The sequence below is a fragment of the Pygocentrus nattereri genome, chromosome 20 (assembly GCF_015220715.1).
Source record: "Pygocentrus nattereri isolate fPygNat1 chromosome 20, fPygNat1.pri, whole genome shotgun sequence".
In the NCBI taxonomy this organism is placed as follows: domain Eukaryota; kingdom Metazoa; phylum Chordata; class Actinopteri; order Characiformes; family Serrasalmidae; genus Pygocentrus; species Pygocentrus nattereri.
This window is the reverse complement of record NC_051230.1, coordinates 11,390,835-11,417,396: the sequence shown is the minus strand read 5'-3', so window position 1 is coordinate 11,417,396 and position 26,562 is coordinate 11,390,835. Positions and strand designations below refer to the sequence as shown.

Below are 26,562 nucleotides of genomic sequence, written 5' to 3'. Positions count from 1 at the left end.
TGTGATCCAAGAAAATAAGAAAATTGCACTACTTTAAAAAGAATAATATTAAATACGAGAAGGAATATTATGATAATGAAGTTTATAAAGATTAGGACCTATTTAATGATTAATTAATTATACCCTCTGGATGCTATATATTGTCGTAATCATATGTGTTATTTATAATAATAAAGTTGAAGTTTATTGTTATTGTTGTTGTTACTTTTTTTATTTGTTTTGAGTTTCGTGCGTAAAGTCACACTATAGGAAGAATGCCAGTTTTCTGAAATCGTTTAGTTTTTAATCCCAGGTTTGATAAAGCAGTTAAATCCATGATTAAGAGAAGATGACTGTAAACCTGAGGAGAAAGGTCTTCTGTTCCAGCGAGGAAAAAGGGTTACTGAAGGACAGCGTCACGTCTCCATGACAACGGGCAGGGAGCAGGGCCTCGCTAATCAGGCTGTATGCTACAAGCCATTAAAACCGATCTGTTTTACGGTATTTTAATGAAAATCGAGCTCTGGATAAAGCAGAGGCAAACGCAGCTGGCTACTGAAGTCCTTATTGTACAGGACTGCGCAGGTTACTGATCTGCCCGACCTTCTGTTTGTTGTTTGAAAGGTCGTCCAGGTAGGCTTCGGTTTCGCTCTGTTGAATTCGCCACATTCTCCTGTGAAATGCCTGCACTGCTACTAACACACTCAGAGACTTTGAACGATGTGTCATGTTTCATATTTTCTCAAATTTCGTTTGCAGGATTTGTTCATTAAAGCTTGGAGATGGAAGGTGTTCATGTCGGAGTGCTCAGAGACTCAATGCTGAACAATCCTCTTTTAATAAGGGTAAGGATTTTGGGATAAGTTAGCTTAGCTAGCTACATGCTACGTAGTCCCTAAGATGACATGGTGATTAATTTTAACAAGCCGTGGTCACAAGCTAATATATTGAGACCACGAATTACTAGATTGAGGCCACAAACCTGCTGAAAAAGGACCTTTAGAACCCGTTAGGATTACCTAATGATTTTGCTTTCTAATGGGAATTGGCTTGATGGTTTCCAACAGAGACAATTACTTTCCTGTATAACACCTTTAGATCCCATCAAATGCATTTAGAAACAGCCATTGGTCACCTGTTAAACCACTAGGATCCTTTACACTGATATCAATCTATTACAAAAGCAAAACACGTTACAAAACCATTAGGAACCAAAAGAAACACTCATTGGCTTTGGGGTTTTTTCAGCAGGGAATTCATGGCCTCAATATATTAATTTATGGTCACACTTTATTAAAAAATAATCACCATTCTACCTTAGGGGTTCTGTAATATGTTGCTTGCTCATATAAACAGAGCAAAGTTAAGCTGCAAGCAAGGCACTTCTTTAAAAGACAACAGATATAATTTAGTGCTAAATACTCTTTTATCATCAATAATTTGAGTAATATTTCACTAGTGTATATAAAAAGGAATTCCACAGATTTATGTCCAGTTCAATCGATTAGATGCAAATAAATGATGTGAAATGGTGCATTTTTTACTGATAGGTAGGAACCAGGGGTCACACAAACATAGCCATTTTATTTGCTTTCCAGTACAACCAGTGAACTTGTGTGAATGTTAAATTGATTTGTTAGATTTATATCTAATGTTGATAATGGTAAAACAGTGTGAAATCCTAAAAAAAAAACTTTATTTGGGGACTGATTGGCCTCAACATCCTACATATCCCTCTCCACTGCAAATAGCTTTTACAAAAATACATTTTAGGCCAAAACCTTCTCACAAAACTGTTGCAAAACAATGTCTCCAGCTTTAGGCAACATATTCATAACAATTTCATGTAATCTGTGAAGAAGCTTTTAGAGACATTAAATGCTTCATCTGGTTACTGTCCCCACCACTGTGAACAGTTCAGTAGAATGATGCATTTCACATCAAACCTCTTAAGCATTGGCAGAAACTGGTGGAATTCCTCTTTAAGACAACCACCAGATGGCAGTATTTCTCCTCAACTCAGAGAAAGTGTATGACATTCATAGTATTCAAATATTCTGTTCTCAAACTTATTGTTGTGCACAATCTACTACCTACTTATGTCTCAACTAAAACAATGTATCGCTGACCATTCAGAATGACTGCTTCCTTTCACCTAATCCCACTCTGTCCCCCACTGTCCTTGCTATCCCCCTTCTTTATCCACTTTGTTAGGCCATCGTGCTGAAGTCTGCATTCTGCAGCCACCTTGATCAGCATATCCTTCATCTAATTCCGCCTCATTTTAACTTCATCAACTCTTCCAGTGGAGCAGAAGGGAGGATGAAATGAGCCAACTCAATCCTCTACTTCTCCCTTTGTTATCCGCATTACTTAAACATAATGTCCTCGCACAGCCGAGCCCTCCCACCCCCTTTTTCTCTTTTCACACTCATCCAATCATTCTGTCCATCCCTGGTGGGATAAGAAGCGAGCGTTAGACCTTTGCTTGCTTGCACCCCTCCCTCTGTCTCTTTCTGTTCTCCAGGGTTATTTGATATGCCCCTTCTGACTGATGCAGAAAATAGGATTACTGTATTTAAATGACTATGATAATGAACTGAGCGTATCTTGCTATGGTCCCATAAGATCAAGGATTTCTCGTTCGTTGCCATTGTGATCCATTTTAGCTACAGCTTTTTGGCCATGCTCCGGAACAATGGTAGAGTCATCTGTGAGGATTTGGGCTTTTGTTGCTTTGGCGTTGCCTGATGTTACTCTGTTTCTCCTCTCTTGTGACTTGCTTTTTAGCTATAATGCACAACATTCACCCTCCAGCCCTCAAACAATCAGCACAGACTCTCTTTCCGTGTTCAACAATAAACCCGTGATGCTCTCACTGCAGAGAGATGGGCCTACTGCTGTTAAAAACGTGGAGCTTAGGAACAAAGTGGATCCAGTACTTAGCATAGCTGCTGTAGGTTTACTGGTATAGTGTAGCGGAGCAGTTCATCATCAGTGGAGTTTTGTCTGCTTCAGGCAGTTTTGATGTATGGCTGTCCCACTGGGAAAGGAGGCATATATCATAGTAATATACACCACTGCTAATGGTCCTCAGAGTGTACAAGAGATGGATTGGACTAAGTTGTATGTAGTATGAAGTAAATATAGAGACCAGAGCCTTTGTTTTGTTTTTAAGAAAGTGAATTGTACTGGCACTACATGTCATAGAAGAACCATGTTTGGCTTTTAATGGATGGTCCATCAAAGAAGCCTTTTTTTGTAAATGAAGTGCGTGAGTGTGAAGAACCTTTTTAAAGTCTTAAGAACCTCCATACGCTCTCAGAAAAGGTCATTGGGTTGGTACCCTCAAGTGTACATCTTCAGTATCTTTATTTAGGAAACATAATTCTGCCATAATCCATTGAATTTATACATTTTAAAGTTGTATTGACTCCAGATACCTTGTCTTGTATCCAGACTTTTTATTTCATTGTTCTGTTTTAAAACATTAGATTATTAAAAGGTATAAATATGTACCGTTCACATGGGACAAACCACCGTTAATTCCCTTTTGATGAGGCATGGCCAATAAATCCCATTTTCATGCCTGTGTTCCCTGATGGCCAGTAAATGAGAGATCGGGGGGAGATTTGGGGCTTCTGTTGTTCTCAGCACCCTCAATGGGCCCTGCTGGGCAGCAGGCCGGCTGGGTCCCATTCAGATCCTCCTATTCAGGCTCATTAGCGTTAGCTTAAGCACACTACGTACTGTAGCCTGTGTTAGACTTGAGGGAATCTCAGATTCTACCATGTTGTGTTTTAAACCTATGCAGTCTGTAGTCTATTTTACGCTGCAATGATCAGAGCACAAATCCATCTGTACAGACTGATATACAAGCCTGCCAGGCCAAAAAAAGGCCACAGAGCCTACTTATGCCCAATGTGACATGATGTAACACCAGTAGGGAAGCTCTAGCTGGACATAATCAGGTAAAGCACCACCCTAATCTCTATTAAGGTCAGCTAAAGCATACATTAGATAAAGATACAGCACGTAATAATGTAGTTAAGTCCATAGACGCTCTAGCCTCATGTTTTCACCACAAGTAACAAGCCATTTCATCTTCCACATGGACACTGTAGCAAAGCAGAGGCTCATTATTAATGGGATCCAGCTGGGCCCACTGTAGGTACAAGCACAGCGACACAGATACATAAGCGCAAAGCCCAATGCATAACCATAAACCGTTCCCTTAATAAATAACCTCATGTAAATGAGCTGTGTAAAGTGACCATTGCCCATGTGTAGTCAATCATAGCCAAGGCAGCACAGAAGCAATCCGTCACATTACTTGTGAGACATAATGAGCATGCACCTGATGAATCAATGTAATGAGGAAGTAATGAAGGGTAAGCACATCTATCATTGTGATTTACCAAGATCCAGTGGTGGATGATATTTATGTAATTATACATTTAGGTTTTGCATGAACTGATTCTCACTATGTCTGGGTTTAGAGAGACAATCATACAAACACTTGAAATACACACACACGCAATTTGAGACTTTTGTGTTAATCAGAATGCGTTAAACAGACCAAAACCGAATGGTTGCAAACAAAGGTTGGCTAAACGTACAGGTGGATAACTCACACTCAGTCAGCATAGAAGCAGCTCACTTTACAGTTTATGGTTTACAATAACAGTATATACAAACAGAACAGACAGAACATTAATTATACGGGTAAAACCCTGTGGTGTTTGAGGCCTTTCTCATTGAACAACTTTCAAAAGCAGGCAGAGCTGCTAAAAGTAACATGAGTCCCAGTGATGCTCTGTCTCAAGGCAGAGTTTAGTGAATTTGTTACTCTTATAAGTCACCAAGTACTACTACATCACCAAGACGAGCACCAGAATGACAAACAGAATGGCATGTTGATGTGTTGATTCATATTTTTAGAATTATCACTTTGTAAAAAGTTAACTATAGAGTGACATAAGCTTGTTAGGAAACTTAGACTATTAGCATTTTTGCTAGCCTCCATATATGTGCAGAGCAGCACAGTATATTGTTTCTAAATTTTAAGAGGTACACACTATCTGAGTAATTTGATATTTCACCACAAGAAAGTACTTTTCTTAAATAACTCCTAAATATTTCCACCCAGAAGTAAGTTATTTGCTGTTGTGATCTGCTGATTTGACTTTTTTTTAGCTTGTGTTTAGACAGTCAGATTTCCCCAGAGAGAGACTTTTTTTCCTTATACTAGACATAGTGTATAAACATTATTATTTAATATAATTTCATTTAAGTTTCAAAATGTACCACCATGTGCATACAGTCCATATATGGAATCTAAGGTACAAAACAACTTTTTGTTTTTGTAATGTCATAAAACCAGCACGAAAAGCAGCCTGTTTATACTAAAGAATGTTCCAGCCTACAATGCATTTTGAGTAATGCATACTGATGTAGCTTATAAGCAACAGCAAATAATGTACAATCATGTAGCATAAAGACTATATCAAGTAGTAATGTAACATACAGGCTACACAGAAAAGTAAAGAGAGTATGACAGTAAGAGAAAAATGATCTTCCTAAGATCCTGAGGCCACACAAAAAATGTTTGCATAAGAAAGAATCTCCTGAATTTCATGAGAGCCACACGCATACCAGCCAGTCAGAACAGTGGTTATTTGCATATGTTATATTTACATATCTATATTGATGCATAAAACAATGCACACATAAGTTTGACTTCAAGGGAAAAAAAAATTCAAGTACAAAAAGTAAGGGGCCCTTTCAATTTTTAACCATATCTCTTGATCCATAAAACATTTACATAATGCAAAGGCCAGCTTTTGTTTCCAGATGTTGTAATAAAAAAAGAAAAAAAATGTACAAACCAAAAACACTGAATAACAAGGTTTTGATATGACAGTAAGAATATACTAATCTGTACTGTGAGAGGTAGTTAAGGCATTAAGGCATACTGAAACACATGATGCCAATTAGCTCCTTTTGTGTTTAGAAGTACCTCATCACTCATACCCAGAGCTTCAGGATTAGCCCCTTATAAAGGGAGCATGAGCATTTTAATGCATAGCCAGGATGTGCTTGGACAGGAGGACTGGGTATATGTGTGCATTTGGGAGTGAAGGGGGTGAGAGGGAGGTGTGTGGGTGTGTGTTTGACAGAGTCTGGGGTTGTTGGGGTCGAACGGAGAGATTTGAAGAGTTCAGAGATAGTAATTTAAAGTTGAAAGATTTTGCCCTGGTGATAATGGAAAAGTGTGATGTGAAGTGTGATGTGTGAGGGGTTATGATTCTTGTTTCTCACTTTCAAATCAACCTTATGAATAAATGTATATTTTATCTTTAAAAAAACTATGGATTTACACATTGCCTAGTAAAATCTAGGGGGCTGAAACTATTTGAAATGAAACAGCGATTGTGTCATTTGTGGAAAAGATTGCAATACACGGCAGAAGTCTTGAGCCTATAATTACGTTATCCCTTCATGCCAATGTTGGGAGGGACACAGAACAAATAAAAATCCCCTGTTTATTGTGCGCATTATATATTAACAGCTTCTTAAAGGGCCTGTATCATGAAAAATACAAGAATTAGATGTAGTAAGTAAACATTGTTAAAGTTTCAAAAGTAAGCTTAAGAAACTTTTCCTTGTTTTGTGGTGTCACAAAAACCACCACACTGATCATATGTATGCCTCTTCAGCCTATAATAATTGAGCTTCTCCCATTCTCACTGAAGTTATAAGTAGTGTTTCAGCCTGGAGTGGTTTTTGAACGAGGCACAATACAGGGCAGCCAAACAGAACAGAGATTATTTACATCTTCAATGCCAATTAAACACCCTGTTTCATTCTAAGGGATAAAGAAAGTTTTGAAAATGATCCTGTAAAAATGACTTATAACTAACATAAATGCACACAATAAAGTTGATTAAGATATTTCTTTCTGTTTAAGAACAAAGGCAGAAAACACCTTCTCGCACACTGTACATACACATACACTCGGAGTTCCAGTTTTAAGTAGTGAAAGCAAGAGATTAATTTTAAGCCTGTAGGCCTGCTGTGCTCTGGCCAGGCACCAGATGGCGCTGATCTGAGTTAGAGGAGCCAGTGAGTGCAGTGAGCATAGACAGATCGGCACGCATTACTGCCATTATCTTCTAATCACGTCTATCAGCTCCTCTTCTGTGTAGCTCTCAACAGAGGCCTGTTGTTGGTCAGTCAGAGAAGAGTGAGACGAGATGAGCAGGCTTGGGTGGATGACTGTATGGATTAAACCAAACTTTCCAACTCTGCAGACACCAGACAAATTTTGGCTGGCTAGGCCAAAATGCTCTTTCAACCACATGATCTAGTTGTTTTGCTCAGGAGATGTTTCTTGCGGAAAACAACTTTTTCTGAGGCCCGGGGATCGTAGGAAGATCATCTTTCTCTCAATGCCGTACTCTCTCTTTCTTTTCAGTTTAGCCTAGACATTACATGAGTACTTGCTATAGCCTTTATACTGGATGAGTAAACAATCCTTGCTGATGCTTAGAAGCTGTATATATATATATATATATATATATATATATATATATATATATATATATATATATATATGCATACAAATTGCTTGTGTACCACTTCAAAGTAAGACTACCCTAACAAGGGGTTTATGAATTGTTAAATTCATTTATTTATTAATTGATTAATTGATTTATTAATGGTTAAGAATTAGATCACAGATGCATTAAGACTCATTAATAAGCAGTTATAACACATGAATAAAAAGAACCTGTTACTTTCCAAATAGTGAGTCTGTGTTAATCCATACTATTAACCTCCACTCTTCCTGGCTACTTCTTCCTTTGTTGTCATTAGGCAGTACTGTACCTGTCACTTTCATCAGATATTCATATTCATCAAATTTAACAGGTCACTGGTGCCTTTTTATTCATGTGTGATACCACATTATTAATTACTTTAAAAACCAGGTGTTTCTGCCCTATTTAATTGCCATTAATACACTAATTTTAAACAAATTTTGCACCTGATGAAGAAGATGATAGAATGTAATGTGAACTATCAGTCATGTCTGTGTACATCACTGATTGCTTTCCTCTTTACTATACTTAACTATATTACGATGATAACTACATGGGCACCAAGTGCAATACTGGCTGGCTTAAGCTGCAAGCCTAAATGTGTTTACTACCAGCTGTGTTACCAACCCAAAGGTAACAGACCTGACAATGTTAAGTAATTTTTTTTTAATTTGGGGAATGTAAATAGGCCATTTTTCATATAATGACCCATACATTACTTGCTGTGCTTTGGAGAATAACTGTAAGACTGTGGATTAGATCTGGAAAGAATGGATTGCTTGCTGCAGAGGCTGATGGCAAAAAGGCACATAGCAGTCTGGATCCACAAACACCAACTGTTTATGAATGGCTAAATGAAAAGGGCCCAGTAGTCTAACTCAGACAGTCACAGATGTCATCTGAAAGAGGCTGCCCTTGTAATGATAGGCCAATATGTGTGTGCGTGTGTGTGTGTGTGTGTGTGTGTGTGTGTGTGTGTGAGAGAGAGAGGGAGAGAGAGAGAGAGGGAGAATGGGGGAGCAACAAGGCTGTAGGCTGCAGAGATGGGCTCTTAGGGTCAGTGCTAAGCTAAGCTCAGCTCAGCCAAATCCTAAAAGCATACATGAGCAAGAGTGGGACAAAAGCACAGTGAAATTAAAACCACGGAGAGTGAATAGACAGAGGACAGACTGGAGGGGCGTCTTCACTAAGGGATGATTATGTCCCTCTATTCTCTGTCTCTTTAAGACTGTGTGAATAATATGCTCCCACTGACCCTTCCATGGACTCTCGTGGAGCAGCCCCATTCTCCTATGGACTCTCCTCTTTTTCTGCACGTCCATGCCTGGTTAATCAAAACACAATAAAGGGACAGATCACCAGTAAATGAGAGTATAAAAGGAGCTTTTGCTTAACATAATCCCCCTCCTGATTTGCCTTTTTTGTTGTCCCCTTCTCTTTCAGGCCTTTATTGAGCCTGAAAGGCACAATAATGTTTAGAAGGGTCCGATCAGCCGTTTTGCGCCAGCAGTCAACACTTTCCTTCAGGGATCTCTAAGTGATCCCTTCAAAACAATCTGCAGATTGGAATTGCTGAGAGGATTAAATGGATGGTCTAGAAGGATGGTGGCCCAGACCCAGAAGATTGGCCCTTTAAGGGAAAGATTTGAGGGGTTTCAGAAGAGATGTTAACCATAGGCCTGGATGGGTCAGACTGGGGGTGAAACCAGAAAAGATCTGTTGGTATCTCCAGCCTTTGGTCACTATTGGAGGTCTGTGATTATGGGAGAGCTACATGTAGTTATTCAGTGATTCTCAATTTTATGGATGAACTTAAGAAGGAGGATCACTTGTTTGGGGAGAGAAGGGGTCCAGTGAGGAAAGAATATCTAATCCGGTTTTCCACCTAGATAGTTCCTATGAAAACTGTCTGTGGGGAATCCACTGCTATTCAGCATAATGAAAGTGCCTTAAACCAGTGTTGAGATGAGAGCAAGCATACGCATCTCCGTGGCTGATTGAAGGGCTCCTTTCTGCCTGACAGACAAGCATATCACAAAGCCTCGTCTTCCCCAAAATCACAAACGACAGCGTTGAAGGGAACCAGCGCACTGCGTGACTGACATGCTAGCGCGCTACCTTCATGCTAGCATGCCGCCTTCATGTTCCATCTTGCGATAAAGAGACAGCGGGATCAAAGGCATGTTCGTACCACCCCGCACAGGTACCGCATCCGGTTGTCACCTTTGCCGCAGTTTGATTCTCCATTTTCTCACCTTCTCTGTATTCACGCGTCCTTTAAAACGAGGCCTCGAGACGTTCCACTTTGAAAGCTTGGCAGAACAACAGCGCCATGTTATCCCGGGCTTGTTGCAGGCCCATGGCCCCAGGAGATACTCACCGAACCGGCGATGACAGGCTAGCAGCGAGCCCTACTGCCTGCTGTCGCTAACTCTTTACCTGTCAATCTCCCCATAGTTATGGCTCTGGAGAGGCAAGCGGCGTATTAGATGAGGCAGAGTGGACCACAGTTTGACAGCAGTGCAGCCTGAGGCCTACACCTACCTGACGGAGGAACGGAGCCATCAGCATCATCCACCTTATTGAAGAGCTCAGATGAAATGATTTTTTACCGTGTAGTGACTTGTCACAATAGTCTTTTGGGCATATTCTATGCTAATTAGTGACATTTTGCATAATGACGATTGGATTACATGCAGTGGTGAAGCTTTTATGGTTTTGCATGGTTGGGGGGGTGGGGGGGGGGGGGGGGGTGCTGTCTTGACAATCAGTCCAGCTGTGAAGACTGGAAAAAATGATGTGTTGACACACTGATTCTCTTGTGACTTAAATGCTTTCTCTGAAATGTGCTTTAAATTATTGTATTTAAGTAGCACTGTTTAAACAGGCTTAGGGTGACCACTGGATGATTGACAGCTTTTACATATTCTGAGAATCTAGAGCTTCTCAGCCATGATAGAAAGTAGATACTATAGAGCAGACAGCAGCAATATATTTGTTTAACATAACACTATATTTTGTTGCTAAAATGCTTCAAAAATAAATTTAAATCAGAATTGAAAGGTTATGTACAATATAAAAACGTTTGTTCTTTTATTGGGTGTGGGGGGTGGGAGTAGAGTAACTTTCTGGATAGTCACATCAAAAGCCCTCACAGGGCCGACTTTACTGTGCTAGAGTTGCTTGGGTAAATAAAGAAAAAATGCATGATTGTATCTCTAGTCGAAGAGTTAACCTGTCTGTTATTCTCCACTATCTGCAGCCTACACTTGGGAAGACCAAATCCAGAGGACTGCCTTGTCCAGGACCTGACTTTGTTTATGGGGCAGTGACCACAGTTCAAGACGGAGGAGTGTCAGAGGGTAAGTGACAAAACTAATTTGGGTCTGTGCCAAATAAACTTCAGTGCCAAACAAACAAACATAATAAAAGTTTCCTGACTTTCCATCCCTAACTAGTTCCCTCTTGTCACAGAATGTTGACGCGTTACATTGCTCGGGCACTTGGCCCTCAGTGTCAGTGTGCTCCTGTTAGCACACACGCTAAACTGTGTTTGCCTTCTAGCAGCTCCACTGTCTCTCACTTTAATTATGCACTTCCCAACAGTCGACAGGCAACGGCTGCCAGTGTCAAGGCCTTTTCTCCTCATAGTCATGTGAGCCTCACTGGCAGCCCCAACTAGAAGTACATTTACAGCTGATCTTCACTAGGCATTTCAGTCAAATCCTACTAATAACCATTATAATCTTAACAGCAGAACTGATCTGAGACCAGAATAAATGCAGTACACACTGCCAGTACCTTTCTGGCACTCTTGCCTTTTCTGCCTTGTGGGAATGGGTCGAGAAAAGGGCCAGCTGTCGATCATCATGCTCTTCTTACTCTCACAGGCACACTTCTCTTGCTTGTGAAATGAACTGCTTCTCCGAAGTAAAGAGGAATTGCTGGCAACCCGCTGATGTATTAAAATGTTTGATTCTTGTAACTGTGACAAGGTGAAGAAGAGGCCTTCTGCAGCTGCTGCTATGGTAAAAGAATCTAGCGCAGTGAATCAGCATCAGATGGGAAATGATTAAGTATACAGAGAAATGCACCCTACAAGTTATGCTTAAGTGACAGAACTATATAACTTTTTTATTTTAGTGGAATATAAAGAAGCAGTCAATATTTTGATTCTGCAGGAGGGCAGACATTTCACTGTTGCATCCAGTTTGTGTCTCAGTGGCACCTCTTATATAAAAAGCATTGTTTAATTGACATCCACATTTCTGTGTGCAGTGGTGGGTTGCTCTTCAGTTTCTGTACGTGTTTCTGTTTCTCTGTTTTATTCACAGCTATTTCCAGCTGGAACACGCCCTCACTGTCCTCAAGTAACTCTGCCCGATACAGAAAGGCAGAGCGTGACTTTGTGGCTTTGAACCGTGAGGGGGTGAAGTCAGGTCTGGTGACAGCCAAGGAGCTGCAGCAGTACCGTGCAACTCATGATATCAGACGCCCAATCGCTTCCAAAGACGCGCACAGGTCTGCCCCAGCACGGATACCACAGGACCTCACATTCGGTGTGTCTACACGGTGAGAGTGTGTGCCTGTTTTTGTACATTTTCAGGAAGTTGTCCAGACTTTGTAGGAAACCTAGAGCAACTTGGGCCTAAATAAAGTTGATAAAAATTATGAATACACACACACATGTGTATATATATATATATATATATATATATATATATATATATATATATATATATATATATATATATATAGTGCAACATTAAACTTTGACAATGGCAAGCGACAATAAATACTATGCTGTAATGTTTTTATTGTTTGCAAATTATAAACCAGCTTATGTGAATTTTTATAACTCTGTCAGTGTTAGCTAGATGAATGGCTGGCTGTGTATGGTAGCCAAGATGGTATTAGCGAGCACTAGTTGAGATTATTCACCTGCTGTGTCTACTTGCTACCTTGATAGCCAGCTACACATGGACCACAGAGTATGAATGCAAGTACCTGAATGTTAAATTACTTAAAATGCCCATCCCTACTAGTAGCCATGATAAATTACTTAAGGTTCACTAACTTCAGCTAAAGCACAATACTTAACTGTTCAGGCATTCGTCTTAGTCCTTCTGGGCTCTAAGCTATTTCCATCTTTCAAATGCATAACCAATATTTACTTAATATTTAGCTTTTTAGAAGGATGCTGAGGATTTTTAGGTTGGATGGAATTTAACTTTATGTCTGTTGATCCAGTTCAGTTGCTTTCTTCTTTGGCTGTTTTTGCTGGCCAGTTTATTTTATATCTGGCAACCTGGGGTTTTGAAATGGTGCTGGGAAATGTGCAGTGGACAAGATCACTGGCAAAACACAGATTTTCCAAAGGAGGACATACAGGCTTTAGCATTGCCATCAGAGAAGCCAGTATTTCAACGTAGCATGTTTTCTTAATATATGATGACTTACCATGGTGATTTTATGATTTAGTACAGTAAATATATTGCATACTGTTTCTTTAAAAATAGGAAAAAATATGCATACACATTTAAAAACAAAGGATTGTTTGAGTAATACCATAGAAGAACCACTTTTGGTACATATAGTGCACTGATGCATCTTTACATGTCTAGTGTGTGTGACAGAGAAAGAGAATTCTTTTATTAGAGAATTTCAATTGTACAGTTCATTCTCTTCAGGGAACCACATGTCCTATATATGACCTTTACTATTTAAACCATTTTCAGTGAGTCAAGTGTCCTGTTCACTAATTTTCTTCCGTTTAAGTATTTTAAAAAGAAGTTTATGTCCCAAGATACAGATGCCGCAATACACATATGAGCATGGTAATATCTGCAGGGACTTTAGACCTGTTTCTCTAGGGAACAGAGGCTTGATAATAGCTGTGTTATTTTTAAGTTAAAACGAAGGAAAAACAATGAAATAATAAAACTCTAACCATCGCTACATGACTAAATGCCATCCTAGATCCCATTTCACTCACTCCACTCTAGACACAAAGACGCAAAAGATTTCCCCACACACAGCGCAGTGATTGTTAAATCCCTAATCAGAGGAAAGAGGCCCATTATCGCTGAGTGAAAACAAATGTCAACACTTAGTGCAGTGAAAATTGTCATGCATATTTTAAGATAGGCTTTAGTAAGTATTATCCTGGCAGGTGTCGAGCCTGATTATGACATATTTGTGTGCATTGCTCTCTATGCGGATGTTCATTCACTTTTACAAGGTCACTATGGTGCGATCAGAGATACTGCATTCAAACCTAGCAAGGTTAATATTCCATGCTTGTCTCTGGTCACATAACTACATGTTGTGTTTCAATTTCACTACCTACTATGATGTGATTGTTATTTCTGTCTTTCTTGTCTTTCTTTATATTTTCTCCTCTTTTTTAAAAAGGTGGCTGCAGGAATAAGTAGAGTGGCCATATATTCTATGGCCCAGTATGTGGGGTCATAGGATCATTGGCGTCACACAAGTATATCTAAATACAACTATATTTTTTAAGACCCATATCTTTCCTGAACATATAGGAAAATGGAGGTTTATGCAAAAGTTTAAACAACGGCAGTAAAAATACATTACACTTTCTTGATTTTCTAAGTGAAAATATGTTAACAATCCTCTACACGGAACTTGAATATGGCATTTTTCTACTAATTTTAGTTGACAGTTCCTGTTTATTTGTTAAGTTTTAAAGATTGTGAAGCAACAGCTTTTGCACAGGCCATTTTTTTTCAGCAAATAAACAGTAATTGTGCATTTTAATGTTCAGAAGTGTGATCTCTGTAGAGAATGTGTTCTAATTTTCACTTACAGAATTAACTAAACATTTGACCATGGTCACCCAAACCTTTGCACATGACTGTACATACCTATTATTTTCAAACATGGTCACATATTGACTGCAACAGCAGGCTACTGAGCATGCAGATGTAGAAAATGAAAGCCTGGCTGATGAAAATTTATGTATGGCAGGATCTGAGAAATCTTTTCTGAAAAATGCTCAGACTCTTTCTGAAGCTCCTCATTAAATTAACATGAAATTAGGCTATGATGTTTGTCTACATTAATTTCTTCAGAACGTGCGAAAAAGCAAAGTGGATGCAATTGGCTGGATATTTTTCTTCAGCGGACTATTCTCAGTCCAGCAGTGACATTGAGGTGTTGAAAACTCCAGCAGCACTGCTGGGTCTGATGCACTTGTACCAGTGCAACACACAATAACATACCACGTCAGAGTCACTATTGCACCACCCAAATAATAGATGCTCTGTGGTGGTCTTGTGGAGGTTCTGACCTTTGAAGAACAGGGTGAAAGATGGCTAACAAAGTATACAGAGAAACAGATGGACAGTCTGTAATTGCAGAACTACAAATTGCTTCTATATGGTAAATGAGGCTGATAAGAAGAACAAAGAGTGTAGATACAAGGAGATGTACATAATTATTAAATGAAGTGGCTGGTCAGTATGTGTTTGTGTGTGTATAGGTCCATGATGGAGATTGTACTAGATGATGATAGTGAGGATCTCTGCAGTATAACATCACTGTCTAAAAATTTGAGTCTCCAAAATGGTAACTTTACAGGAGTAGGCAAAACATAATGTACTGGCAATATAGTGTAAATAATGTAAAGAAAGGATCTGAGTGTGTAAACATAGCCTTCATTAAAACCCTTGAAGATCCCCCTTTTAGAGAGAAGGAATAAGAGGTCAGATGGTTATTTTCAGAACAGGTTCACTAACAACATGCTTGGACCTCTCGCACAGTATCCTGCCTTGGGTCCCATACTGGAGTCAGGAGACAGAAGGTGAGAAGTAATTCAGGGACAGGTGTGTTAGTGTGCAGGGAAGAGAGAAATAAATAAAAAGAGAAAGACATCTGCTTCCTCACCAGAGCTGAATGTCTGTGGAGATATGCCATGAGGCATGTGCTTAGAGCAAAAGCAGGATTATTACAGCAGATAGCAGAATGAGCACTGCCACAAGCTCCCTCTCTCTCTAACTCTCTCTCTCTCTCTCTCTCTCTCTCAATCTCTCCATCTGTCCCTCTGTCCGTCTGTTTGTGTTTTCCTTTCTGTATACATCTAGTCTGGCTTTTTCCCCCATCTACCTTCTGGGTGTTAATGCTGTTGCAATACAGCTGAATTATTTAACTAATAACACACCCCCTCAGTCTCTCGCACTCTCTCTCTCTCTCTCTCTCTCTCTCTCTCTCTCTCACACACACACACACACACACATTACTCTGTGTCAGATTTATTCTATGCTTGATGCATGGGGTGTGAGAGAGGGGAGTGTGTGTCTGTTCAGTCAGGAGAAAGGGATGGAGCAATAAAAGATAAGATCATGGCTCCTCAGGGACTTGTTTGGTCCTGCTCTCTATCCATCAAAAGCTACTCACCAATGCCAAGGTCAGCCCTAATGAGGAAGCACTACAATTCTAGCAGAGAGTGTCGCCACAGCCATATTTTTACCCACACACACATGGTATACTCACATGTATAATGCAGCACACACACACACTTACACTCACTCTCTATATTCACATGTATAATAGAGCGCACATGCATGCACACATACAAGTACACCTGGTGACTTACAAAACCTGACCATTTTTATCACTGTATTACATTGAATTTCATCATATCAAAACACTGGAACTCTGTTTTTATGGAATATTTATTAATTTAAATAAATGAAAGTTCACTTTACATTGTGTGAGCATTTCAGGAAGAATGGCCCAGTAGAAATGGTTGAAAATCATTAATATAAATAGATAAAAGTCATGTTAGGATAGTCCAAGACCTCTTTGTGTCATCAGTATCAGAATTAGATTATTAGCTTGAGTATAAGCTGGGAGCATACTGAAAAGAAAATAAGTGGTATTGCCCATCACCTCAAGGATGGCATGATCAATTGACATATGCCCTATAACAAAGAGCTGGCCCTCTTACAATTTTCCCCATTATATCAAAAAAAAAAGGGTGCCTGCAAGTGAGTCCTCAATGAATAGGTGTTAATGGAGCTTAACGACTAAAAACGGAAAATTAAAATAGTTTCTGATCACTAGCCCAGAACTTTCTTTTAACTGTAAAAAGCAGAAGCATGTATTTCATTAAAAAAGCAAAGAAAACCTGCCTGTAGGTTTTCTAGTTTCTACAGCAATCAGTTTTTGGGTCACAGGATGCTAGCATTACTGCTAAGGAGTGCTGTTAAAATGTTTAATGATGTTCTCTGTTTACAGGAAATGTATTCTTTGGTATTAAAAATGTTTAAGCATATCTAAACTGATTTTGCTCAAATCCACCATCTTAACCTATTCATTTTGGGCTCGCTCAGGACCGCCCTCTAGTGTTTGACTTCTCTGGCTAGACTATATTATTGCAACTAAAAACTTCTTGCATTAACCCACTAAGAGATTATATTGTCAACAACCACATTTAGAATCATAAAGAGAAAATAACACAGAACATGTTCTGATTGGTCTAAAGTGAGGAGATTTTGTATAGGCGTACTTCTTCTTCTTTCGGCTGCTCCCTTTAGGGGTCAGCACAGCGGATCATCTGCCTCCATCTTGCCCTATCCACTCCTCTACTTTTATACCAACCATCTCCATGTCCACCTTCACTACATCCATAAACCTTCTCTGAGGTCTACCTCTTCTCCTTCTGCCCGGCAGCTCCATCTCCAACATTCTTTGACCAATATATCCACTATTCCTCCTCAACACGTGTCCAAACCATCTCAACCTGGCCTCTCTGGCTTTATCTCCAAACTGCTCCACCTTCACTGTCCCTCTGATCTGCTCATTTCTAATCTTGTCCATCCTTGTCACTCCCAACGAAAATCTCAGCATCTTCATCTCCGCCACCTCCAGCTCAGCCTCCTGTCTTTTAGACAGAGCCACAGTCTCCAAACCATACATCATAGCAGGATGCACTACTGTCTTGTAAACCTTCTCTTTCACTCTGCTGCTATCCTTCTGTCACACATCAGCCCTGACACCCATCTCCACCCACTCCATCCTGCCTGCACCCTCTTCTTCACCTCTTTTCTACACTGTCCATTGCTCTGGATGGTTGACCCAAGATATTTGAAGTCATCCACCTTTACGACCTCTACTCCTTGCATCTTGACCTTTCCACCTGCCTCCCTCTCATTCACACACATGTATTCTGTCTTGTCTCTACTGACCTTCATTCTTCTCCTCTGCAGTGCAAACCTCCACCTCTCCAGAATCTCTTCCACCTGCTCTCTACTCTCACCACAGATTACAATGTCATCTGCAAACATCATGGTCCATGGAGCCTCCTGCCTGACCTCATCTGTCAACCTTTCCATCACCATTGCAAACAAGAAGGGGCTCAAAGCTGATCCCTGATGTAACCCTACCTTCAACTTGAAACCATTTGTCACTCCAACTGCACACCTCACCACTGTCTCACTATCCTCATACATGTCCTGCACCACCCTAACATACTTTTCAGCTACACCTGACTTCCTCATACAGTACCACAGTTCCTCTCTTGGCACCCTATCATATGCCTTCTCTAGATCCACAAAGACACAATGTAGCTCCTTCTGACCTTCTCTGTATTTCTGTACCAACACTCTCAGTGCAAAAATTGAATCTGTGGTACTCTTTCTGGGCATGAAACCAAACTGCTGCTCACTGATCTGAACCTCTTGCCTTAGCCTTGATTCAACAACTCTTTCCCATACCTTCATGGTGTGGCTCATCAACTTTATACCTCTGTAGTTACTGCAGCTCTGCACATCACCCTTGTGATCCTGATCCACTACCCCCCCCCCCCCCCCCCCCCCCGTTGTCCTCCTCTCTCTCTCGTTTTCCTCATTCATTAGTTCTTCAAAGTACTCCTTCCATCTACTCAACACTCTGTTCACTCACTAGTACATTTCCCTCTTTATCCTTTATCAGCCTAACCTGCTGTACATCCTTTCCAGCTCTATCTTTCTGTTTAGCCAAACGATACAAGTCCTTTACTCGTTCTTTACTGTCCAGCCTCTCATACAGCTCATCATAGGCCTGAGCCTTTGCCTTTGCCACCATTCTTTTCGCTATGCGACTATCCTCACAGTACTCCTGCCTACTTCCTTCATCTCTCTGGTTATGCCACTTTTTCTGAGCTGCCTTCTTCTTCTGAATACTCTCCTGGACTTCCTCATTCCACCACCAACTTTCCTTGTCTTCTTTCCTCTGACCAGATGAAACACCCAACACATTCTTGCCAGTTTCTTTCACCACCTTAGCTGTAGTTTCACAGTCCTCAGGTAGCTCCTCACTGCCCCCAAGGGCCTGTTGCAATTTTTCCCTGAACTGCCTGCAACCATCCTCCTCCTTCAGCTTCCACCATCTAATCTTTGGCTCTGTCTTCACTCTCTTCCTCTTCTTTGTTTCTAATCTCATTCTACAGACAACCACCCTATGCTGCCTTGCTACACTTTCCCCTGGGACCACTTTACAATCTCCAGTCTCCTTTAGGTGGCATCTCCTGCTAAGGATATAATCCACCTGTGTGCACCTCCCTCCACTCTTGTATGTCACTCTGTGTTCTTCCCTCTTCTGAAAATACGTGTTCACCACAGCCATTTCCATTCTCTTTGCAAAATCTACAACCATCTGACCTTCTGCATTTCTGTCTTTCACACCATACATACCCAGCACCTCTTCATCCCTTCTGTTCCCTTCACCAACATGTCCATTGAAGTCTGCACCAATCACCAATCTCTCCTCTCTTGGGATACCATCTACCACTTCATCCATCTTACTCCAAAATTCCTCTTTCTCCTCTAACTGACAACCAACCTGTGGTGCATATGAACTGACCACATTCAAAATTACACCATCAACCTCCAACTTCAGGCTCTTGATCCTGTCTGACACTCTCTTTACATCCAGAACACTTTTCACAAGCTGTTCCTTTAGGATTATCCCTACTCCATTTCTCTTCCTCTCTACACCATGATAGAACAGTTTGAATCCACCTCCAATGTTCCTGGCCTTGCTTCCTTTCCATCTGGTCTCCTGAACACACAGAATATCTACTTTCCTTCTCTCCATCATGTCTGCAAGCTCTCTGCCTTTACCAGTAATTGTCCCTATGTTCGGAGTCCCTACTCTAACCTCCACAGTCCAGCCCATCAGGAATTTCTGAAGCAAGTGTGGCAGATTGTGGTTAGAACTACATTCTGCAGGAAGGTCCAGGAGCAGGGCTGGAGACCAATGAACTAGACAAACAAGACACAAAAAAGGGCTTTCCTTCTCTCTCCTAACATCTAAAATCAGTCATGCTTTCCTTCATTTCAGTCTGAAAGCAGTTTTCCCACTGGCAGCTACAGTGTTCACATCCAGAAAAAGACGTTACAAAAGAGTATAGTTCATTGAGAGGACATCAGAGGACAGCAGTAGCCAAATGTACTCTGTCTAACTGGATCGCTCTGTTTGGATTCTCAGTTTTTGGATGATTCTGTGGTCTGGAGCTTTCTCAGCTGTCTCTGTCCAAACTCATCAGGATGCTTAGCTAGCGATCCCTGAGACATGTGGTGTGTACTAATGATGCAATAAAACTAACAGCAGGGGGTAGAGCGGAGATCGGCTTCTTACCAGAGACTATAATTGAGATGTAGCACAGGCCTATATTACTCAGCTGTGGTGTGGTGTAAAATATCACTTATGGATAAAGAGGTGGATAGAAGAAAAGGAAAAAAAAATAATGGAAGGATGGCGGGCAGTGGGTGAATGGATATTGAAGTATTGACGTTAATTTCTTGTTTGAGAATCAATCCTTACATGAAGATATAGGCAGGTTTTACATTGTTGTCATTGATGAGTTGTGGACTGCAGTTTCTCATTAGACTCTAAAGCTTGCTTAACTTCACTGTAGTAGCTATGAAAGAACGCATTTGTGGGTTGAGCATAGACAGGACAATTGAAAGTACAGTGAACTAACGGTTATAAACTGAAGGTGGTTACTCTGTCCTCTTACAGGCCTTCTACTCCTATCTCTGAGCTGATGGAGTATAAGTATGCTCAGAGGTGGCTGGAGGAGCAGCATGCCAAGGACAGAGCCCTGCTGGCATGCCAGCATAAAAAGGTGAGAGGAAAACAAAGGCATCTCAAGCTTTCTTCAACACAGATGAATATATATGCTACTGTTAGAATCGCTCAGATCAGATTAATATCAGATTAATAATTATTGTTTAGTAATGACTTGATCAGTCGAGATAAATATAAATATACACCAGAAGGTAATGTTAGATGTTTTATTCAATACTTCAAGCTTTTTGGGCACAATATGAAGTTACTAAATTGTAACACTGTAACTATCTATTCATAATAACGTGAAGTTATCTGTCTCAACATTTGATCACTTTTGCAATTTTTAGTAAATTCTATGGCAACCTGCAAATTATTTAACAGCATTTAGTTTGTCAATCTGGAAACATTTAAAGTTAAGATTTTTATTTACAACTTCTTACATATTATATGACACCCGTGAGGTGACTGATATCATATTAGAATGATTTTATAAGTATCTGCAGCAAAATTGGGCTTATGTTATTGAAAACAGTGATTCCAAACTTTTGGATGACAGTGCAAAACAGTCCTCTTTTGTAAGACATTTCTCATTTCTCTGCTGCTTTTCCTCGTAGGCTCAGCTCGGCAGGATACAGGACACCCGTACCACCCTTCTCCGAAAGAGTCGCCCTCTGGAAGAGGCCCCGTCCACGTGGAAACTACCCCGCTTCCAGCAGGTAAAAAAGCCCTATGTTCTTAACTCCACATTGTCTCCCTGCCCTGTACATATTTTTAATTAGCTGATTAGTTGGATTAGGTGTATTGGAAGCAGATAAAACTATAAAATATGAGGGGGACTTCACAACCAGGGCTGGGAACCAATGTATTACGTGGATTACTATATAGTTTCCATATAGTGAATAAGAAGCCTTTGATATATTAATGCTGGTATTTTTAAGGTCCTTTGCACTCTAAAATGTTCGTTTTAATTTGGTAACTCCTCTCGCATGACTTATTATAATTATATTGATTGGTATTTGTGTAAAATGTTTTAACGTAGTGTTGAGTTTAACAGGCATTCTCAGTAATTCCATTAAAAAGTGATTCATGGAGCGCTAGTTTTTGTACATCATGAATAAGCTTGAACCTATCATGGTCCAGAGTACTAAAATATGTTAACTATTGCATGACAACATGATTCCAGGAAACCTATATCTACTGAACATGCCTGCATTAACGTAGCTAACTTGTTTCAGATGTTATAACTGTGATGTTAACAGTTCCTCAAATAGATAAATGGCTTTAATAATAATAATAATAATAATAATATATTGCACACTTTTAATGTCAAAGTCAACTCAAGGTACTTCACATAAAAATAAAACGAAATAAAAACGTGTTTAAAAGAGTCTTAAGATTCCACTTAAATAGATCCAGAGTATCTAAGAACAAAACAACAATTAGCAAAATCAATTAATAAAAACAGGCCTAAAAGGATTCTTTGTAGGAAAAAGACCCAGAATTACCTTAAACAAAAAAAATATATATATATAAAAACACATCTAAAAAGAAAAGTCTTAGGAATCTTTTTTTTTTTTAAAGAGATAAAGATCCAGAGTTTCTTAGACAGTCAGGAAACTCGTTCCATAACCTTGGACCCAATACACTAAAAGCACAGTCACCCATGGAGCATAACTTTGATTGTGGCCTAAACAAAACTATAGCATGAGCCTGAGGAAGTAAAAGATCCTGCAGATATACTGGAGCTTGGGCATGTAAACATTTATTAACCAAAAGTAAAATTTTTAAACTCATTCTCTCTCTAATGAGTAACTAATGCAAAGACACTAAACCTGTGGTGATGTTAGGATTTTAAATTATACTGGTGTTATTTTTATGTTCCATGTCTATCTAATAAGCTGTCACATATGTAGAGCTGTCCTAGTAGCGTAGTATGCTACAGCTTAAACCACCACTGTGGAGGGCACAGGCTTGATTCAGACTCACTGAAACTCCACTGATGCAGGTTTGGAGGTTAAAGACTCAAATCTGAGGGAGACAACGTGTTTTTAGTATGTAGCGACGGTGTTCTTGTGCCTCGATGAAATCTTATTTTGCACTAAACACTTAGTAAGCAGGCTAAAACAGCTATTCACACCACCACATAAGCTCAATTCCAGTTCACTGATGCTTAACTAATGGAAGTTAAGTCTGAGTTAGTGAACTTATGGTTTTTGTGGGGCCATTCCCAAAGCTATTGTCCTGTATACGGAGGCTATTCTTAGCTTTATGAGCACACTAAAACAGCTTCTCACAGCACAGCGCAGGTTTGTTATGCACAAGTTCAGACGATGAAGACGAAATATGAATTACTGTCATTGTTGCATTAAAAACTCCATTTTTTTTAAAATCTTTTTTTTACTTTTTTTGCATAATTTGATAACTTCAGTTACCCTTGTGTTGAAATTCATGCTGGACAGACGTACAGAATTGGTCCACATAGCTTGAAAAAAAAAGGTTTTTATGTTAACTTCAATTATAAGTCAATGTCTTTTTTTTCTTTTCCTATAAATTAACTATTTTGAAGATACAAGATTTTGTTCTGACAGCAGTGATATATTGGATAGTGAATTGAAAATCTTGGGAGTTTATTTTCTGGTTATTAAGCAGGAGTGTATTTTGGTTTCTGCTGTGCTCCATCTTAGCTGCTTAATATGTTCAGAAATAGAGGGCTGTAGTCCCCATTAGGGATGCTCCTATGCCATTTTTAGTAGTTTCCTGGGCGTAGCAATAATATGTAAAATATTTATCAATTATTCAACACAGATCTTATTTTCATGGTTTAAGGGTACTTTAGGGGTACTTTAACAGGTTAAGCCTGGTCAAGCAGGTGGTAATTGGTTTGTATTAGTAGCTCATTAATCTCTAACAGTAAGTAAAATATTGATTCCTATTCCATTTGATAATTTTGCCCAGTTAAGAGTGGTTTACAGGGGAGAGGGGTTAGTTTGGCTTCTCTTAATGTTTCATTTATGAGAGCTTACATACCAGCCTGGGCTCTGAAGAGGTAAAGGCATGATGAATGCATAATGACTTTATTGCTTATGTGTTTGGTTCGGCTAGACAGTGTGAGGTCAGAGGATGCATCTGAAAAAAAAAATCAGTGAAAGTAATGATTTCTTTTCAGATTCCCTTACGACACACGCAAACTCCAGCACCCATCCACTGCAGCAGCCTTGCTCCCACCCTCCTTATCATCTGCCCCGTGCAAGCCACCAATTAAATCAAAAGTGCATTTTTTTTTGTCCATTGGTCTTTTGCACTGACAAGCAGGCTATCATCATGACAGCTCTAGCTGCCAGTGAAGCTTGAAAATCCTCCATTGACAATACCCAATGCTTCCAATTATGAGGGAATCAGACTCCTGCTGAGCTAACCAGCTCACTCACACACATACACACACGCAGCATGCTCATGCAAACACACACACACACACACTTCCTCCACACTTGTGTATGTGGAAATACACATACATATGCATGTCCCCCCACTCACTCTCACACACACTCCTGTCTCCTATTCCACACCTCTATTTTCTTTCCATACTTTCATTCCACCTTCATCCCATCCTCCTCTCTGCGTGCATCCTACTCTGCAAATTATCCACACAACCCACGGCTGCCTGCGCGCCTGCCAGTCCTGTCGTCCGGCCACAGTCGGCTCTAATGAGTGTGGGGGGGCTCCTTGTTTTGGCTGCACGCGCGCGCTAAATTCTCTCTTGTATGACAGCTGACGGCGAGGAGGGAGCGTTAACCTTATAAAAGATTTACCTCCGCTCATTATAGTCTGTCAGCTCGCGCTCCCGATGGCTGCGGGTTCGACATTTGCATCGCCGACTCCTCTCCGGCGCGCAACGCTTGTTCCGCTTCCCCTCCATCATCTGTTTGTTTGTGTTGTCACTCTTATTCACTCCTCTCTCATTCCGCCTTTGGTGGGACGCGTGTTCCTCCTCTTTAATTCAAAAAAGTACCGAGGTGCCAAAAGTGTTTGAGAGAGAGAGAGAGGGAGGGAGGGAGAGAGACGACAGGATTTCTTACAAAATAAAACGAGGAACAAAATAACAAACAAGGAAATTATATAAATAAACCACGGTGACACCGGTGAAGTTTTGGTCCGCTCGCACATCTTCCCACAGATTTGATAAGGGAGCTTATTGGAGCAATTTTTTTCTTTCAGTGTTTGAAGCATCTATCAAGCATTTGAAACATGTTACAAACATAAGCTAGCTTTTTTGGAACACATTTAACATCTGAAAAAAACAGATAGGTAAGCCCACCGGGCTGACATGTATGGTGTTTTGAGCCATTTTTTCAACTCCTAAATGTGTTACGCCAACAAGCATTTTCTTGTTGCCTTCTTGTCAGTATCCATTTCTGGCTGCCAGCCTAAATGCTTTAGGGAGATTGAAATAAAATGTTTGTGAGAGGCGTTTGCCACCTTTTTTCAAACACATTTATTCTGCCTTCCGTGTGTTTTTTTGTGTGGATATGTGAGTCAAAACCAACCAAGTCTTGAAATGCCATCCAAAATATCAGTAAATTCAAACTAGCGAATGTTTGTTTTTATTTGTCAAGTGTTTTCCTTTAGGCCACCTTCTGCATGTATTGTGACTCTTTCACCCTACCCTCTTAAATCTTACCAAGACCCCCAGTGCTGCAGCATATCAGGCTGTTGTAGCATCTCGCCTGCCATCAGCCGAGTTAATGGCATCCACAGCAGACATGTCGGACAGACAAAACAGCCAAGACTACCCCCTAGACTAACTGCTGTTACCAAACTATGGCTGCCTGCAAACAATGGCAGAAGACACATAAGCACCACACTGGACATCTGCAAATCATCACTGACTCATAAGGCCCCATTTGCAGACAGAGATTTTGTCCTGTACTTAAAATGGACTTTCAGTGGAGAGTCCTTATTGACTGTGTACATTCAGGCCTTATTCTAGTACAGCATAGTAGGCCGTAGACTAACATGTCATTCTGCTACACCTTGTTTATCTTCTTGCGGTGCCTTTTCTCTTCCGCAGATTGGACCAGCCCTGGACACCTTTCGAGATGCTGAAGCCCGGAAGAGGGCCATGGCTGCACATTACTCTGACTCGGCAGCCAGAAGAGGGCTGTTGGGACAGGGCACTTACACTGTTGACTGATGGATAGATTCATAACCCCAGTCTTTATCTCTATAATCTACCAGTCTGTGCTTCAGATCATTCATACTTTGTCTAGCAGGCTTAGTGATATCAGCTAATTTTCAAGAGGAGCTACTTGTCAGTCCTTATAGCCTGATTCATTATTCTAAGTGAATGGTACAGATATCAGCGCATCACTGTAGATGCTTTGATGCTCACTGAGTCTTTAACATTCAGTTAAAGGTCTGTTAAGTGCAACTAAACCTTAAGTTGAATGTAACAGATTGCTTTGAATCCAACACTTGATGTGAATAATTGGAGCATAATCTGTAGGGGAACTATCAAAATACTTTGCACCACACATCATCTCCTTTACGTTATTTCCTCACACAGTCTGTTTGTCTTGTCTGGATAGAATGTAAAGCACACATGGTTTGAACTAGAATTCGCATTAACCATTAAAGGGCCAATAACATCATGAAAAACTGGTTCTCACTTCTTTCCCCAAAACATAACGTACAGTCCCCTGTCCAACCGTCTTTATATGGAAACTACATGCAGTCTTTACATGGAAGCTAAGCAGCAAAAACAGTGCATTTTGAATTCATTATTTTTGTGATGCCACAAAATGAGTAATTTCACTTATATATAAGCAGCCTACAACAGTTTAGCCCTGCCCATCAACAATGCAGAAGTTATGAAGAATGCTTCAGCTTGCCTTGCTTTTGGAAT

General features: G+C 40.2%; 1 protein-coding gene across 2 annotated transcripts; it reads left to right on the top strand.

Annotated features, from left to right (window-relative positions):
• The first annotated feature begins 413 nt into the window (after positions 1 to 413).
• On the top strand, positions 414 to 26,315 carry cfap77 (cilia and flagella associated protein 77). 2 transcript variants are annotated; one of them, XM_017690997.1, is made up of 7 exons: positions 414 to 612; positions 739 to 824; positions 10,843 to 10,942; positions 11,915 to 12,152; positions 20,610 to 20,715; positions 21,275 to 21,376; positions 25,729 to 26,315. In XM_017690997.1, the coding sequence occupies exons 2-7, from the start codon at positions 762 to 764 to the stop codon at positions 25,849 to 25,851; spliced, it is 732 nt and encodes a 243-aa protein (XP_017546486.1). In that variant the 5' UTR covers positions 414 to 612; positions 739 to 761; the 3' UTR covers positions 25,852 to 26,315. The 2 variants fall into 2 exon arrangements, with proteins under 2 accessions (XP_017546486.1, XP_017546487.1); XM_017690998.1 differs by lacking the exons at positions 414 to 612; positions 739 to 824 and adding an exon at positions 10,207 to 10,281.
• Positions 26,316 to 26,562: the final 247 nt, after the last annotated feature.